The sequence below is a fragment of the Strongylocentrotus purpuratus genome, unplaced genomic scaffold (genome assembly GCF_000002235.5).
Source record: "Strongylocentrotus purpuratus isolate Spur 01 unplaced genomic scaffold, Spur_5.0 spur5_scaffold_9, whole genome shotgun sequence".
Taxonomy (NCBI): Eukaryota; Metazoa; Echinodermata; class Echinoidea; order Camarodonta; family Strongylocentrotidae; genus Strongylocentrotus; species Strongylocentrotus purpuratus.
In genome coordinates, this window is record NW_022145615.1 from 33,284,683 (window position 1) to 33,302,408 (window position 17,726).

Genomic DNA, 17,726 nt, shown 5'->3' on the forward strand with positions numbered 1-17,726 from the left:
TGTGCAGAGTCAATGTAGAATCAAAACAGAAAACAAGTGCCAGGGAAGCCAGTAAATAACAAATGATGCTTTAAAACAGAGGAAAGTGGATAGAGAGAGAGAGAAAGAGAGAGAGAGAGAGGGGGAGAGAGAGAGATGGAAGGAAAGAGAGAAATAGAAAGAGTGGGAGGTGCAGATGAGTGATGGGGAAAGTAAGACAAATGAAAGAAAAGAAAGAGAGAAGAGAAAGGGAGGGACAGGAGTGTGAGGAACAGCTAGAGTGCCAGGGGAAGGAAGGAAGGTATACAGATGTAGAAAGGGATGACTGTGGGTAAGTGAGAGAAAAGAAAAGTTACAACACATGCAGTACATTTAAATTGAGGGGAAGAGAAAAAAAGAAGGAGAGGGAGGGAGAGAGGGCAAGAGAAAAAGGGAAATAAATACAGAGAGATGGGGGAAGGAGGAAAGATAGGAGAAGGGGAGGCAGGAGCCACCAAGATAGGCAGGCCTATGCAACAGGAAAAAATGAGAGAATGTCCCTTATGATTCCCCTCATATAATGTGAACGAAGGGCGTAAGGTTTGAGGAGAAGAGTAGAAAAATATGTAGGACAAGCAAGTGTAAAAGAATCATTACACAATGGAAATAGAGCAGGCTATAATAGAATAGAGCTGAGCAGTTATTAGCCATAATCTTACGGGGGGAAAGGCAGCATCAGCATATTGCGTGTGGACCAGCTAGTAAATAGGTGGGGTCGCGGCGTGTGCAGAGAAAGTTAATTATTGGTTACTGTTAAATGAAGAACAGCGGCAGGCAGGCAGGCAGGCAGGCAGCGTGCAAAGATGCCTACTATTGAAGTGTGCAAGGTTGCTGGTGTCTCGTTTCATCAGACCAAAGGAGTCTTCTATTATCTCCAGCATGAAAGATGGAGAGCAAAATGGCCTGGAAGTTCTCGTCTTACTTCTTACAAGTTAGCTCTGTAAAGAAGAGCCATACAGGGCCATTATTTTATAAAGATGATACTGAGTAACGGTCATATGATAGCATCCTGAGAGATACTAACTAGAAGTTAATGGGGAATGGTTAATCATTTTTAATTTTGTATAAATAGAATTATTGTGAACTGTGAAGTTTGGTTGAGTGACACAATGAGTCAAACTCACTGGAGATCACAAGCATTAAAAATCACAATTAATTTACTCAAACTTACTGAAAAATCACAAACTGTAAAAATATATTGCACACAGTTTTCAAGATTTCATCAATAGAATATCAGAAGGGATTCACACCACCAGAGTAAGTTAGTGCTTCCTGGTTCTTACAAGACAGTTCATTTTCCCTGTTGACAATAAGGAAAGACCAACAGATGTTGCATGTATTGCAGGGAAAGAAATTGAGCAAGGTAATATTTAATTTTGTGAAATAGACATGCATATTAAAGTCAGAAAATATAAAGAGGAGCAAAAAAAATAGCTATAACAATAGGATGACGTATTAATAAGTCATTGGTATCGATAAAAGGAATCATTCTAGATTGAGGTCACTGACTACTTCATTTTGTTTTTGTTTATTAATCCTTCCATCACAATCAATTTACTTATTCATCTTTTCCATCTTATTGCTCGATTATGTTGGGATTTTCAAGAAGCGGGTCTACTGATCCTTTTAAGATCCAGCATGAGCCCTCGCATACAGATATACATCTCTTCCCACAGCCTGTGACTCTCTCTCTTAGAATGAGGATGAGTACGTGCAATGAAACACATTGTCCTAGAATTTTTTATTTTTTTGGGGGGAGCATAATTGGGGCAGTGGGTCTTCGGATTCTTGCTTTTTCATTTTATACATGTGTCTGACCATGGGCATAGATCTGTAGTTGATACCTGTTGTTCATGGGGGATGATCTATTCATTCCCCCCCCCCCCCCCTGAACAATGGGTGTTAAGTAACGATCGATGCCCACATGTCTGGCTGAAGAAATTCATTTACAGTCAAGAAAGATTGGTGGGCGTAAAGATTTTTTTCTTCCCCAGCCCACAGGATTGTAGTTAGAAACTTAAAACTCACTGTACCAGTATTTCGCTTTGTTACTGATGATGAAACATAAGTCGAGAAAATCCCGAGAAGATCAATCCACCCCCATCAAAGATAAACCTTGGAATGATGTAACCATTTCGTATCGTTAGTAATGATGATGCATAATACATCATATATTTTGTTGTGATATAGAGAGAGGGTGCTTTGTTTGTGCAAGAGATTGGTAAAATTAAGCAACATCCAATTTGGTTGTCATTCTGTTCACCAGGGAAATATCTTTTTTACAACCTTCGATGATATTTAGATGTACCATAAATTAACCAGGGCAATTGGAAGTTTGCATGCATATAGATTAATCAAAAGGCTTATCAAAATATTTGCTTTATTTCAGCACATGGGCCTGCAGGCTGCTCTGCACGTAAATTTTTGGAATTTGATACTGTATCCGGGTGGGTTAAAAAACAAAGAATGCCCTGATTTCAAATTGTCATTTCTAGGAAAGAGAGATGTGATATGATGGGTTTCATTTTTCATATTTTCCCATTAGCCCTCTTAACATACAGGAGTTCACTTTATGTTCCCAGGGTTGGGCATTCTTAGAATCAATAACATCTCCTGATTTACATGAACTCAATAGACAATTGAAATCTTGAGAAACATGAAAGTGCCGTGGGAACAGATTTTTATGAGGACACACGTTCATGTTCAGTGAAAAATGCACATCGTCATGAAGAGAAACTTCAAGAGATTATTCTTCTTCTATATTCAGAAAAACATATTTTTTCACAAAAGATCTCTAATCTTAGAGACAATATAATAGTATAAATGATATAATGAATAATGGTAAAAATGAGGAGAATGAGATGGCAAAGAAAAAGGAGGAGAAGGAGGAGGAAAAGAAGAAAGAAGAAGAGAACAAGAACAAGAAGAACAATAGAAAGGAAAAGGAGAAGGAGAAGAAAGACAAAGAAGGGAAGAAGAGGAAAAGAAAGGAGGAGGAGAAGAAGGAAGAAAGGAGGAGATAAAGGAGGAAGGAGTATGAAGAAGAAGAATATGGTCTTATTTAGGGTAGCTTCATCATACTGCTGTTTAACTTGGGGACCTAATCCTTCCCTGTAAAAAATTCTATTAACCTAACGTTTGGTTAGAAAGTTTAAATCATTCCATTGTTGCATTGAACATAAAGTCTTCATATTTTCCAAACAAATCCTTTTTTCCATCTTCATATTCAATTATTTGAATGGCTATTCATAATTTGAAATACATTTAAGTGCCCATTTTCAAAATGAGAGAGAGTAATTTGATTTTTTAAATAAACACAGGCTTCAAACATCGCATATTAGCACAAAAGAATGAAAGATAATGTAGTTATGAAAACATTTTATGATTGTAGGGAAATGGTACCCGTTTATCACTGTCTTATCAAATTTCAAGAACGAAGGCAAATGACTATTGATCTTGCTCTGTAATTTAGCGACGTGAATGATTTCAGCCTCAAGGAATCGATGTTCTAGTACCACAAAATTCTAAGACTCTATCAATAGCTGCGTTTACACTGCAACCAAAGGTTGCTAGGCAACTACCGGCAAACACAACGAAAGAAGAATAAAAAATAATTGAAATTGAAAAATCCACCTCTGGAGTGTGGTTATACTCCAATTTTTGCAGTGTCAATGCAAACTTTTTTTTAGATACCACTTTTTGTACCTGACTTCATTTCAAATTTCTTTTTTCCCTCCACTTTAGATATCAACTCACTAGCCCTCTACCCTTTTAACCCAGATATACTGTGAATTCGGTATTTAGATTGATCCCGTGAAAATATCCCAAAGCCAACTAGTTACATCACATGAACTGTGATTCACAATGAGGTCTGTAAGAGCCATCCTATCATAATCCTTTGTGAATGACTCGATTACAACCCACGATTACAACCCACGTGCCGGGGCCGACTAGTACAAGGTAGCCTGAGGAGTTATTCCTGCAGTTGCTGATGGTTATTTAAGCTTTAAGGCAGATAGATTTTTCTATGTCCAAGAGACGATTGGAATGGCTAGGTGTCAAAGCCTGGTGGCACCAAATTTATTTCGGCTCGACTTTAGTCTGAACTGTGATTCACAATGAGGTCTATGATAGATCTCCTTTCATACACCTTTACAAATATCTCAATTACAACCCACCTGCAGGGGGGAGCTAGGGGACTAGTATGAGAGAGCCTAAGGAGCTGTTCCTGCAGTTACTGAAGGGTGTCGAAGCTTGAGAGAAAATAGATATTTGGTCAAAGAGAGATATCTAAGATACAGAGTTAGGGTGAGGGTTAGGTAAAGTTAGCAGTGGGTAGGGTTTTAGTGATTTGGTGCAGGGCTCAAGTTAGAAATTCAGTTATAGTGTGCGCAATCAACCATGGAGCACTTGTTTCCAAAGCTTGGGGCAGGGAACCAGGCTCACTGGTGGGAATTTGGTTACCGTAGGAAGTCGACCACAGAACATTTGTAGTAGCACCAAGCGATGAAGTGTACAAACTGAAACCTTTTTGTAGAAGCTAGCTTCCATATCAGTAATCTTGAAATTACTTTTGTGATGAACATTTCCAACTGGAATGGAAAAACAAGTAAAGGTTTAGGTAAAGTGTTTGATCAGATGTAGAAGTTGGGAATTCAGTTAAGCATGTAGGAAATCAACCACGGAGCAATTGGCACCAAAGCATTTGTGGTCGCACCGACCGATGCGACGGCATCCAAACTGAAACCTTTTCATAGAAGCTAGCTGCCAAGTCAATAATCTTCTAATCACTCTTGTGATGAATATCTCCCAATTACACTGGAAAGACGAGGAAAGGTCACGCCTGTATCGCTTGATCTTCATCTAGGTAAAGATGCTGATCCTTCATGCCATATACATAGCCAGTCAACCATCTCCTAAGAAAGAGATAATTGGATTTATTCATCTTAATTTCTTGGGATAGTGGAAGACATTGTCAACCATTTTAAGGCCACTTGGAGGGGAGAATTAAGAATTAAACACCGTAGAATTCTGTAACCTTTGGAGCATGTCTTTGGTCTGCAACCATAGTTATGCTTCCGGTAATTTGCCAATTTTTTCAAAAATATAGAGATATATGACAGCAATATCATATTCTTGAATATTGATATCAAATGATACTTCTGTTTAACTGCAGGTTTTTCTCCAATGAGAATAGTATGCACATTATTATTTAGAACATTATGGGGATCATGATGTCACAAATACTGGGGAAATCCTGGAGATAGATATACCAAACAAGATAAATTTCTAGATTATTTTGAACACTTCAACTGATTTTCTATTTCTGATCGCTTGAGGGAGAGCATTCCACATCATAGGTGCTGCGTGAGCAAAGTTCTTAAGAGTATGTCATTCTTTTAGCGTTTTTGAATGAAAAAATGGATTATTATAGCCATTACTGTACTGAGTCTGTGCCTATGCAATACTGTTTAACTGAAGATATTCATAGATGTAGAACCACTGGCAATTTGAATAATCTTCTCATCTCTAACTCATCCCACGCAATGCCCTATATATACCACTAAAACCATGAAGTTAATCAAAATGGAATAATACAAAGCAACTTAAACTGTTTTAACAGTTTTCAAGAAAAGCAAAAGAAAATTACAGACTTGCATAAGACTTGTGACGTAACAGTAGAGTCCTGGTTATGGTAATGAATTTGAAAAGACATTTTCTCTTTGTTTCTTGTGCAAGGAACCTGTTCTTCTCGGCTGCAATATGGGTTCAATGCCCTTCTTGCTCCAAATAGATGATAAGTTGTATTATAAAATGGGTTCAAGAATGTAACCAATGAGAAGCATCGAAATGGATCATGTGTGCATGCATAAATTTTTGCCATATGCACAGAGAGTGCATTTTGGTGATAACAACCGTTGATTTCTCGACTTTATACTCATATTGTAGACCCATCTGATAAAACAAATAATACAAGTTTTTAGCTTGTGTAACAGTGAAATGCACTGCACTTGGTTAAGTCACAATGAGACGGACAATGAACTCAACAATGAAGTCTTGTCTCGTTCATTATCCTACTGTGACTTAACCCAAGTGTTTTATTTGTATAATGTTCATCTCATTTTCTGTTGCTAGTTATGGCAGTTTCTCATTTAATAGGTGGATTACCGCCTAATGTGGAAATAAGAGATCATATTCTTTGTTTCTTTTGTTTTTTAGCATGCACCAAATTGGCGACATGTACATGTAAAGTGGAGTTAAGACCAGCCTCCCTCATTATAATAGGATTCTGGTGTTTTTGATTAAGATTCACTCATCTGTATTGTTCTTAGTCTGGTCACTAAGTAACGTGACGTCAGCTGTACTGATCGATGCATTTAGTTGAGATGGGGAAGAAGTGAGAGAGGAATAATTCAAGATTTAATGAGGTTGTTTCACTGTAGAATTGCATTAGGTGCCTGCTTACAGTACCATATATTATGGTTATAATCACAAGGCATACTTACAACTCTTAGCTGTATGAAAGGAAGGGGTGGGCAGAGAGAGAAAGAGTAGGGGGAGGTAAAGGGGGAAGAGAGAGAGAGAGAGAGAGAGAGAGAGATGGTAGAGGAGGAGAGGAGAGCAAGTGAAGGAGAGTGAAAAGAAGAAGAAAGATTTATAGATTGTAATGGAAGAGGGGAGATTGAGAGAGAGAGAGAGAGAGAGAGAGAGGGGGGGGGGGGGAAGGGAGAGAGATACAGAGAGAAAATGAGAGGGAGGGGGTTGTTTATTTATTCTCTATATCATGCATGTTGTACTATCCAGCATACTCTTTGAATGTAAATGTACTAAAAAAAAATTGTTGTTCTTTAATGCCACCCATTTATGTGTTTTTTTACATGCATGTTTACTAATGACTCTTAAGATTCTTAAGCTCTACAAATGCCTGGTACAATCTTATGTGGTAAAGCTTTCAATTGAAATAACATTATTTATCCTTGATAAATACTTTTTGAAATGAAAAATGTTGAAATCTTCCTAAGATGTGGACATACTGTACATGTATCAATATAAATTCATGAATCTCCTCTTGCACAAAATGTAGGTGAAAATAGCATTAGTAAACTAGCAGTAGCTTGTTTTAGCCAAAGTCTGTGCACACAGGATTTGTTACCGTTTATATCGTACTTTACGAACACATCCTGATAATGCAGTAAAGTACCTAAATAGAAAAAACACGTCACAGAAACCATTATACATGTAAATCAATAATACGATTTTGTTATTATATGGGCACACCCAATACAATTCGTTTTATTCCATTGGAGTGTTAAGCTACCCAGATTCAGTTAATGAATTGGAAGAGCCAATGTGATGGAGTGAGAAGTGGTAATGTCTTTCTTTCTCTAAAACAGATGATTCATGCATTATTAAGTTATAATAGTACATTATCAGTAAATTAAAATATAAAGCTTTTGACTGAGCGTGTTACAGAGAAAAAAAGTTAAAAGTTGCGGCACTCTGAAGCATTGATTTGAAGTGCGTTTCCATTGGCAGGCGACTGGGAATGTGCCGTTACTAGGTTACGGTTGTCCGGCCGATGCCTAAGTGAGCTTGCCTGTTAACGGTGTGGGGGAAAAAAGGAAAGAGAGGGTTTTAGTTATCACAGCCATAAGGTATTGACATGATTAACATGCGAGACTGCTGCAGTAAGTACCATTTCTCTAATGAGTGGAGCAAGGAGAAGCAGTGTGGAGAGAGAGAGAGAGAGAGAGAGAGAGACTTATAAAGAGAAGGGAACAGTATCAATATATACTTGTGAAGAAAAGTTATCTAGATATAAAAGGAGTAATTATAGTGCTGTGGTGGAGATAAACATTGTAGAGACCTTATCATCAAATACAGGTGGATTCTACCTTATTCAAAAAAATAAAATGGTTTCAAGAAATCTAAAAATCAATGTTAGTATTGAAGAAAGCTAGACCTTTTCTAGATACCGAAGAGTATTCAAGAGGCTTAGCCGTTGATAAAAGGAACAGGTAATGCAAACATTTTTACAGAAAATTACGTCAATGGAAACTACTCTGTAAATGAAATGGAGAGAAAAACATGTGCTACTTACAGACTTGCAGATTTTTACATATTAGAAGTAAAAGAAAAATCTTTTGTCTTTTTTTAACCACCTGAGCTTAATATCTTGTGTGCTGCCAGATAGAAGCAGCTTTGATGAGTCCATATAGACAAGAGATTAAAAAGATGTAATTTATCTTTGTAGAGCCAGAAGGGCGTTAATTGTGAGTTAATGGTCTTCTTGCTCCAAACGGACAATATTTTGAAGTGGATCGAGCAAGAAGATCTCAAGAGCACATACATTTGAGATGAAATGATACATCATGATTCATTCATGTGAAGAAATAACCCACTCCTAGCTGAGAAAGAAGGAACAAAAAAGGATAGATCAAGATTGACATGGTTTGAATAGAAAAAAAGGGGGAAAAAAAGAAAGGAAGGAAAGTAGGAGTCACTACGTGTGATACCACATTACTTGAAAGTAAAAGGTCAAGAGAAGGAAATTAATAACAACCTGGTACCTCGGTGATTAATAAGAGAGATTAATGAGGGGTACTTTGGGGAGTTTGGGGAGAGGGAGAGAGACAGACAGAGAGTGAGGAGAGAGAAAGAAGAGGGAGAGGAGGGAGGGAGAAAGAAACAGGGGAAAGAGAGAGACACAGAGTTAGAGATATAGAGGAGAAGGAAGGTGAAGAGAGATACAAAGACAGGGATATAGAGAGGGGGAAAGAAAGAGACTGAGAAAGAGAGAAATAGTGAGAGAGAGAGAGAGAGAGAGAGAGATGAGATTAAGAGCCCTGGGAGAGGAAGAGGGATTGGAAGGGGGTACCTCTGTAAAGAGATGTGCCAACCCTGATGCTGCGATGGTATCTTGTATCCCGTGCAAAGATCAGCGATATTATGAAAATTCAAAATAACCTAGAAAAAGATGTGTACAGAGATATATATATATATACATTCCAATATGGGTTGATGAACCACAAAGTCAAGTAATCTTAAGTAAAACATAGAGATTTGAATTAAGAATATAGTACCGGTACGTAGTTTGGTATTATCATATTCAATCTAGATTTTCCCTCTTGCAGGCCTTTTACGCAGTACATAACTACATGGAGACTCTGGCTAAGGGTAAATTTGCTGCAGGAGCTTTAGAAAAAACTAGCCTTTGTAGCTGAGGACTTCAATAGTGCCTATATTGTTCTTCTTGTATAGAACATGTGCTTTCCCTCTTTCTTTCAGTTTATGATTTGAGCAAGAAATGTGTTTTTAGGGTATAGTCATTATTTAGTTTAATGGTTTAGTGGATATATCTCCAGAATATGGATCACAATTTACGTACAGTAGGATTCAAACCCCTGCCTCGGCACTAACATCCTTTGATAAGACATCAATCTACATTTGCTACTCTCTACCCAGGTAATGAGTACCCATGCAGTAGGAAGAAATTCTTGATTGCCACAGTGCCTTTTGGTACCTTGGCAATACCTGGGATAATAATACTACAGTGCTTCAACATTAGTGTAAAGCACGTAAAGGATACTTTTATTTAATTATTTGATTTAATTGATTTAATTCTTGAAGTATGTAATATATTCATGCAGTATTGTTTAATTAAGCATTAGGAATGAAATTAACTGTAACAAATGAAATAGATATATATATATATATATATATATATATATATATATATATATATATATATATATATATATATATATATATATATAAATTTACAGGATTATCCTGTTAAAGCTTTATACAAGCTTATTACTAATCTGGTCTTCTAGTTTTTAGGCTCCGATACAGTTATAGATATTCTACAATATTAAATAATAATACTGCTCTAGATGTATTATCCAAAACTACCACACAAAAAATACATATAATTTTGTAACGAGCCAAGCAATAAGGACGCATGATTCAATTTGGTTCCATTTGGTTCCATCTTTACTGGTTCAGACTTAACTCTTTTCTGTCTCTCTCAATATCAATGAACTCAACAGTCTAGGTCCTGCAAGGGACACACCTTAAAAATCCAACATGGAGTCTTCTCCCTATAAGTACCTCCTTTCTCGGAGCCCAAACCATGTGTCCCTCTCCTAACATACCAACATCCCTTCTCTGCATACACTGTCCATGTACATTTATTCATATATTCATGCCTGATTGCCCATGCTTGCTCATTGAAGTGTTTACTATTGTTTAGGTCATGGCTTCCACAAGGTGCAGTGGATATGTGCATATTTGCATACACACACTCAAGAAAGCAGTGGATACATGTATGTGCATATTTGCATATGTGTACAACACCTGTATTCATATCACTACAATGATATGAAAAAAGCACTAAATTTCAGTTATAAGTATTCACATTCAACCATGTTGTAGAAATTGTACTGAATGCCTTCAAGCTTGGAATGGAATTAGATTTACATTCAATCTTCAAGCGATACATCACATATAATGTCATTAGGTGCACATGAGTAGAAACGATCAAATGTGATATAGATCCTACAAAGATGACAGAATCCTTTTCTGGATGGGTTTCCATGACAACCAGGATGTAATTTCGTCGCCAGCTAGGAAACAGCTCATTAGATTTTGTTTCCCGATGCTTGTCGTGCTCTTTTACTACTTCACAATGAACATGTAACATTATGTATGCAGATGGCGACAGATGCAATGATAAAACTTTCTCGTGAGCAATAGCATAATTTTCGCAGTAGTTTTCTATCATATCCATCTACTTATCCCATTGATAAAAGCTTATTGGGTATGCCAATCGTTTTTGACATGGTTATCATGATTGAATTTCCATGAATCATGCTTCAGCTTTTAATAAGTTTTTATTTTGTTTTAATTTTTATTTTGATTATTGTCAATGGAAACCACCTTTTAAATGCTCATCCTCAATCCAGGAAAATAGAGCCTGTAATTTCTTGTTCCGAACTTTAACATATTAAAATATATCATTCTTTGACTGGATTTGCTGCTCACAATACAGAAGGTTTAAAACATCTTGATAGAGTGACATTCAGAGTTAATGTTGGTATTGAATGGGAGTTTCCATAATGGTTGGTTGATTGATAATTTCTCTCAAAGCCTCCCTTATTTCCTGTACATGAAGGCCATGATGCGGACTTGATGACTGCATATACGCATTGATTCTATTCATTCTGGATACTCAACGTGTTTCCCTTTTTTTAATGCAAAACTTGACACTTTAAGGTCCTCTGACAAATGCCTCTGCAAATATTACTCCTTGCTGTAATTCCGAAAAAATAAAGGGTTAGGGTATGAGTGCAATTTGGTTTTAAAGGGATATCCAACCTTGATAGCAAACTACTCTATAGGAAAGGAGACAAATCAGAGGAGTCTGGTAAAAGTTTGAATGAAATCGCCCAAAAATCGATAAAGATATGAATTTTTGAAAGTTGTAATCGCTAGTGAGGATGGAAAAAAGTAATCTTGCATAACAAAGGTCCTACGCATCGTCACTAATCTCTGTATTATAAGATATAAGATACAAAATGTTAGGCAATTATGTCATCAATATAGGAAAAAAAGGTCCTTTACCCATTCTTACTAATCTCTGTATTATAAGATGCGAGGCAATTATGCTTATGTCATTATGATTAAGGACAAACCTTCCAGCTAGCTAGGGCCAGCACACACTTGCGTAAGAGATGTTTGAAATGTCATGTATGATCCTCATCATGCCAATCAGTAATTGATCATAGTTGCAAGAGTTGTTGATTGGCATGAGATAAAAATTGATTGGTTTCCTTACCTGAAAGCTTACTGATTTGAAGATAGATCTGAACTAAAAATCTTTATTGAGGATTTGTTTCTGAAGCTTTTTAATTGACAATTTTATTTCATTTATTTATCTATTTGTTGTTGTTTTTTTTGGGTAGAAGCAATGTTGCCAAAGTACTGTTGTAGTAAAAAATGGTTTAAACGCTTTACTTGATGTGCAAATGTTATTGGTTCAGTCCTCGGCGTAGAGCTTATGTCTTTAAGCAAGGCATTTTATCTGCATTGCTTCTCTCCACCCAGGTGTTCAATAGGTATCCAATACGATGCGAAAGTCATTGTGGTTTGTTCACCATTGAAAGTGCCAGTAAAAAAAGGGGCATTTGGTTCAAATGCTCCCCAGGGAGTGGAGATGGTGCATACATTGTGTGTTGGCAAGCCTAAATCCAATGACCAGGGTAACAATATGTATTAAGTGCTATATAAATCCAGGATATTGTTTCTAATATCATGCTTCAAATGTCATCTATAATCCTCATCATGCCAATCAGAATTTGGTCATAATTGCAAGGGCTGTTGATTGGATTCAGATAATAATTGATTGATTTCTTGCCAAGAAGTTTCCTGATGTGTATATTGATCTCAACTAAAAATCTTAACTGAGGCTTTCTTTCTGAAGCTTATCAATCCCAAAGTGCTTGTTAAGTATTTTTAAACATGATTTTCTTTGGGAGTAATAGTATTGGCATCCTAATCACTAATCGGTTATCAGAGTAAAGTCTGAAACGCTTAATTATTTCAGTATGTTATGTGATTTAGTGATCTTATCTATACTACCCATGCGAGTGATTCATTAAAACAGAAATGAGTGATTCATTTTTTAATCTCTTGCATCAAGTAATTATAGCATCAAAACTACTAATAGGATGCTAACCTAATAAAAGAAAAAAAAAGTTTTATTCAGTACTTAGATCATAATCAAATGAATAAGAAGATATACAGTCAACACTTGAAAATTAGCACAATGAAACCACTGGATACAAGGTTATGTTTTAAAACATACTTAATATCTACTCCATCAGACATCTGGCAAAACAAAATAAAACCTTTTATTCTGTCTTTGTCATTTCTAATTGAAAGCCAAGGTGAAGTGGAGGGCTCACCTACATGTAATTAATTAACTTCTTAACTCCTGAATTCTCTCATTCCCATAGGCTTAATACATTATCCACCCGGTTCCTGTAGGCATTCGGTTAATCATTTGAATGCTCTTACATGTACTTCAACTAAAAGAGTCGTGAAAAAAACAAGTTCAGTCACCAAATTTCCACATGGCTCAAATCACTGTCTACACTATTAGACACATTTTAGATGTGGAAGATTTGAAGGGCACATGTAAACACCTTGATAATGTTGATATTTAATGTAAAAATCAACATATTTAGCAAATTTGTCAAATCTGAGAAAATTTGTGTTGAATACTCATAAGCACAGAATTGGTGAGCACCATGCGTTTCCTATATATCTCAATTTTATCATAACTCAACCATTGGATGTGACCAACTACATACACCATTTTGTGAAAGGTATTGTTGAGGCATACATTTTTTATATGATTATATACAATGAAAGCGGTATGTAAAGACCAGACCGCTCAAGGGAGACAAGAAAAGTGGTCTTTATGAGCAGGTGATCTTTATGTACAGGTTCACTTAGTATATGTTTCAATGAGAAAAGATTTTTCAAGGGAAACAACAAATTTGGTGTTTATAGACAGGTGATCTTTCTACACAGGTGGTTGTTAAAGCAGGTTGCACTGTGCATAATTTGCTATTTTTCTTTACCTTTTTCTTTTTGTCATTATCTTTGATGTATCTGACATGTATGTTTGTTTGTTTGTCTCTCACCACACAGAATGGCCGGAGAGTAAGTCTGCCCCATTTCCGCAACAATGCCAGTATGTTCCGCCATGGTGCCCTACAGCTCATGCTCCACACACTAGACCCTCTCAGTGACTGTGAGTATAATCCTTGAGTCTAAGATAGGGGCGTATCCAGGATTGTGTAAAGGGGGGGGGGCACAGTTCCGCAATCTGACAAGCAAAAAGAAGGGAGGGATTAGTTTATCGCTTTTTAAAATGCCCTTCTTTTAATTTAAAAATATAAAAGAGGACAGAAACAACAAAGTAGATGATTTTTTAAAAAAATCTTTGGGTTCTTGGGGTTTCACTAATGTGTTTAAAAAAAGGACACCTCTTCCCATCTTTTCTTTTCTCCTTCCTTTCTCCTTCTCTTACTCCTCCTTAACCTGTCATTTCTTTTGTTTCTTTTTCTCTTATTTCTCCTCTTTGATCCTTCTATCTGTCTATTTTCCTTCCATACTTCCTTCTCTCTCCTTTTCACTTCTCTTCTCTCCTACCCTTCTATTTCTCCCTGTCTCCTAGCTGACAAAGTTCCTTGACCTGCTATATATTGGTTGTACGGAGTTAGAATGTCAATATATGTGTTTCATGCCCAAAGACATTGGCATAGTCTCTAGCAATTTGATGTGTAAAGCAATAAATGGTGGTAACATGAGCATCCTCACTCAATTAGCTGAGTGCCGTAACATGTAATTTCATTAAATGTTGTACATTTACATTTTAAAAGCTTTAAGTAAGGGTTGAGAGAACAACCGTTACTTAGATATTTAGATATTTAAAAAAAAATTCATTTATTGCATTAAAATGACAACAACTTAATTATAGGTTTTCCTATTCATTTTAACACATTTTTCATTCAATTTCAATGGACAGGAAATCCTATATTATTTTTCAAAATGAGTTATTGGAATATTTAGAATGGATGTATGCACCCCAACAAAGTTGAATTCTGAGTACCTATAGACTCTTCACTCAATTACTTGCATTTTTTAAAGCCAAGTTACTTAACCTGTTAACTACTAAATTATCTATTTCCCATAGGCTTAATACACGGACCCCTTGGTTCCAGTAGGCAATGGGTTATTATAAAGATGTAATTGCAAAAAGTTACTGAATAAAACTAGAAGAAATTTTGGAGGAAACAATCACTTTTTAGTGTATCTCAGTGAATTATGTAATTTTATTAGGTTGTTTGACATGCTCTTACAATAAATGCTCCATGGCATAGTCAATGTCATTCCCTTAAACTAAACCAAATTTTTACTTTAAATCTAGACAAAACACTTTACCTAATAATGAATAGATCTCTTCATCCAGTTGTTTTTTTTCCTCCTTTCTCTCTACAAAAAAGAGAAAGATTGCATATAGATACACGCTGGGTAAGATGCATCATCAGCTAATAATAAATGAATTTGTGAAGCGCTTTCCCTTAGGATAAAAGTACTGAATCCTATTATTATGCAAGCTTAAGCCAAGCTCTGATGATATAAGGAGCTCAAACATTCATGGATTTTCTTTCTCTTCTGTATTCATGCATACAGTTGAGTTTTTATTTGGAAAAGTGCAAAAATAGTTGTTATTTTAGTCATGATTGTAATCTGTCACATTTGGCTGCTCTAATATGTATGCAGAACAGACTCATATAAAAGCAGCATTCTGAAGTCTTTGCCCGTATCTCAAAGAAAGGAAAATAGTCTTCTGGGGGAGGGGGGGGGGGATAATCATGCTTTTTGTTTTGAGATGCAATCGATTTCAATGTTTACGGTATTCACTCGATGAATCCCACTAACTTTCTCTGAGGAATACCATTAGGTATACAGGGTGAGTCAGTAAAAAGGTTACCCATATTCAAGTGCAGATATCTTAGAAACCAAGGGAAAATGCTGAAAAACATTTTAATTGCATGATAGCAGATGTGTCTTCTTTAATTTGATGATAGCTGATCACCAAAATACGATCATGGATGAATGAGCGCTGCCCTATTTAAATAGCATGTCAGTCAAAATCACCTTTGCCAATGTTTAAGATAAATGGTGTTCAGGACTTCCTTTCATTTTATGTGAGTCCTATAAGCAAGAATGAAGACCATTCAAGTAAGCCCTGGGTTGATTGATCATCCATTTCATTCAAAACTTGTTAAGTGGAAAACTTGGAATGAATCAGGGGAAAAAAATGCTACTTTTCAGCTTATATTGATATGGTGTCAAATCAAACAATACCTGATGGGTTGAGGGTCTTCGATGGTATATACCGATTACAATCATATTTAAGGTTGAATCTGACTTTGGGTGGGTTGTTTTTTTAACTGACCCTGTATACCTTCAGATTTTTCCGGACCCTTCAATTCAGTGGTGACATCGTCACGGTTTTCTAAGCACCTTGGGATAGACACGACTAGCTGTTATGCAAATGATGTTGTGGGAACAGGAAGTGTATTTACGTGACATGGGGAAAGCAAGGGTGACTTCAGAGAGCCGCTTTCTGATTTTTCTCCCCTGCACTCTGTTTTTTTTCAGTTGCATCTGGCGTAAATACCAATTATCTCACTTTACCTGCATAGCTATATCAGCTTTCCAAATTTTGTTGAATGATTCGCCTATACTGTCCAATTGCTAATTCAAAGAAAATTAACAGACAAATTTGTCAAGGCCTGTATTCTTTTTGAGATAATGGTCTTTGAATTTTTAAATATGGTATATACATCAGTTTTTATTCCTTTATTGGGGTCATGTTGTGATAATTGTTGAGAGCATACTAATTAAAATAACCCATGCTGGCCGGACATGCACATTTCACTTCAGAGAAGGTCTGAAAGAGTGAACAGGGTTTTCAACTGTAGATTTGACCCAAATGTTGATATGTTCTTTGTTCTTGTCTTTCTATTTTCAGCGGACATTGTGGAAGACAAGGCTATGCAGCTTCAAGTGATGGCAAAGTCGCAACAGAAGACTGGAGGGCCACAGCCCACAGGAAACGGCAAGGACACGTCTGGACAGCCACATGAACAATCTGCAAGTAGACCGGAGAGTGCAAGGTCCAACCAAAAATTGACAATATCGTATCACAATGGATACACCAATGGGGACATAATCATGGACGAACCAACGCAGATTACGACAGTATCACAGGCATGTGATAGCCCCCTCAGTGTCAAGACGGGGAACGGGATAAGACTGACTCCTCTGCCGACCAATGGACACCACCCAAACACTACAGACATTAACCAGCTCAGCAACAATGCAGCGTTTCTGCACCAAACAAACGAGCCATTAGACCATGCCAAGGGGAATGGCAATGGCAATGGCAATGGCTTGCATGAAACGACAATCAATTTGAATGGCGCCACCAACGGGGGAACGAACACTGATCTTAATGATGCTCCCATAGCCAATGGAGTGGATCATCAGTTTGAGAAGAGCACGGAACAGTTGACAACGGCTGGTGCTATGCACGATGTGGAATCCCCGGAAAGTACAGAACAGGTAGGTCAATTACTAATTTTATTCTTGTTTTATATTTCATTTGTTTAGGGAATTTGAAATAAAAAATGTAATATCAAGCTAGAAAAGAAATATATTTTGTATACTCTGATAGTTGCCTCTGCTGTATGTGCATTCACTCATGTTGCTCAACCATTCATAACCAGTGCTTTATAATGATCAAATAATTTGATTGAGAAAATTATTCTTGTAATTGTGTAACAGAGGCAGACAGATGGAACTTTGAAGTTGACATGAAAGTTAAAAAGGACCTTAGCCATCGTGACAAATTGCAGAAGGCAATTTTAAAGCTTAAAAACAGTGAGGAAGAAACAACAGGGAGGCATAATAATTGAAGGAAGGACTAATTAGGAGAAGACACATTTTAATCCAATACATGAACACTTTTAGAAACTCCTGGATCAATAATCTGACTCCTTTCTCACGTACTTCATTCCCTATCCGTCCAAGCCCAGTTATTTATATGATGTAGACAGTGTCGA

General features: G+C 36.7%; 1 protein-coding gene across 3 annotated transcripts in view; it reads left to right on the top strand.

Moving 5' to 3' along the window:
• Nucleotides 1-17,726, top strand: part of LOC582498 (sodium/potassium/calcium exchanger 2) — a 90,448-nt gene that overhangs the window by 40,354 nt on the left and 32,368 nt on the right. For all 3 annotated transcript variants that reach the window (XM_030977209.1, XM_782447.5, XM_030977210.1), the window contains exons 4-5: nt 13,738-13,840; nt 16,634-17,226. In XM_030977209.1, coding sequence (XP_030833069.1) covers nt 13,738-13,840; nt 16,634-17,226 — 696 coding nt within the window. The remainder of the gene's footprint in view (nt 1-13,737; nt 13,841-16,633; nt 17,227-17,726) is intronic.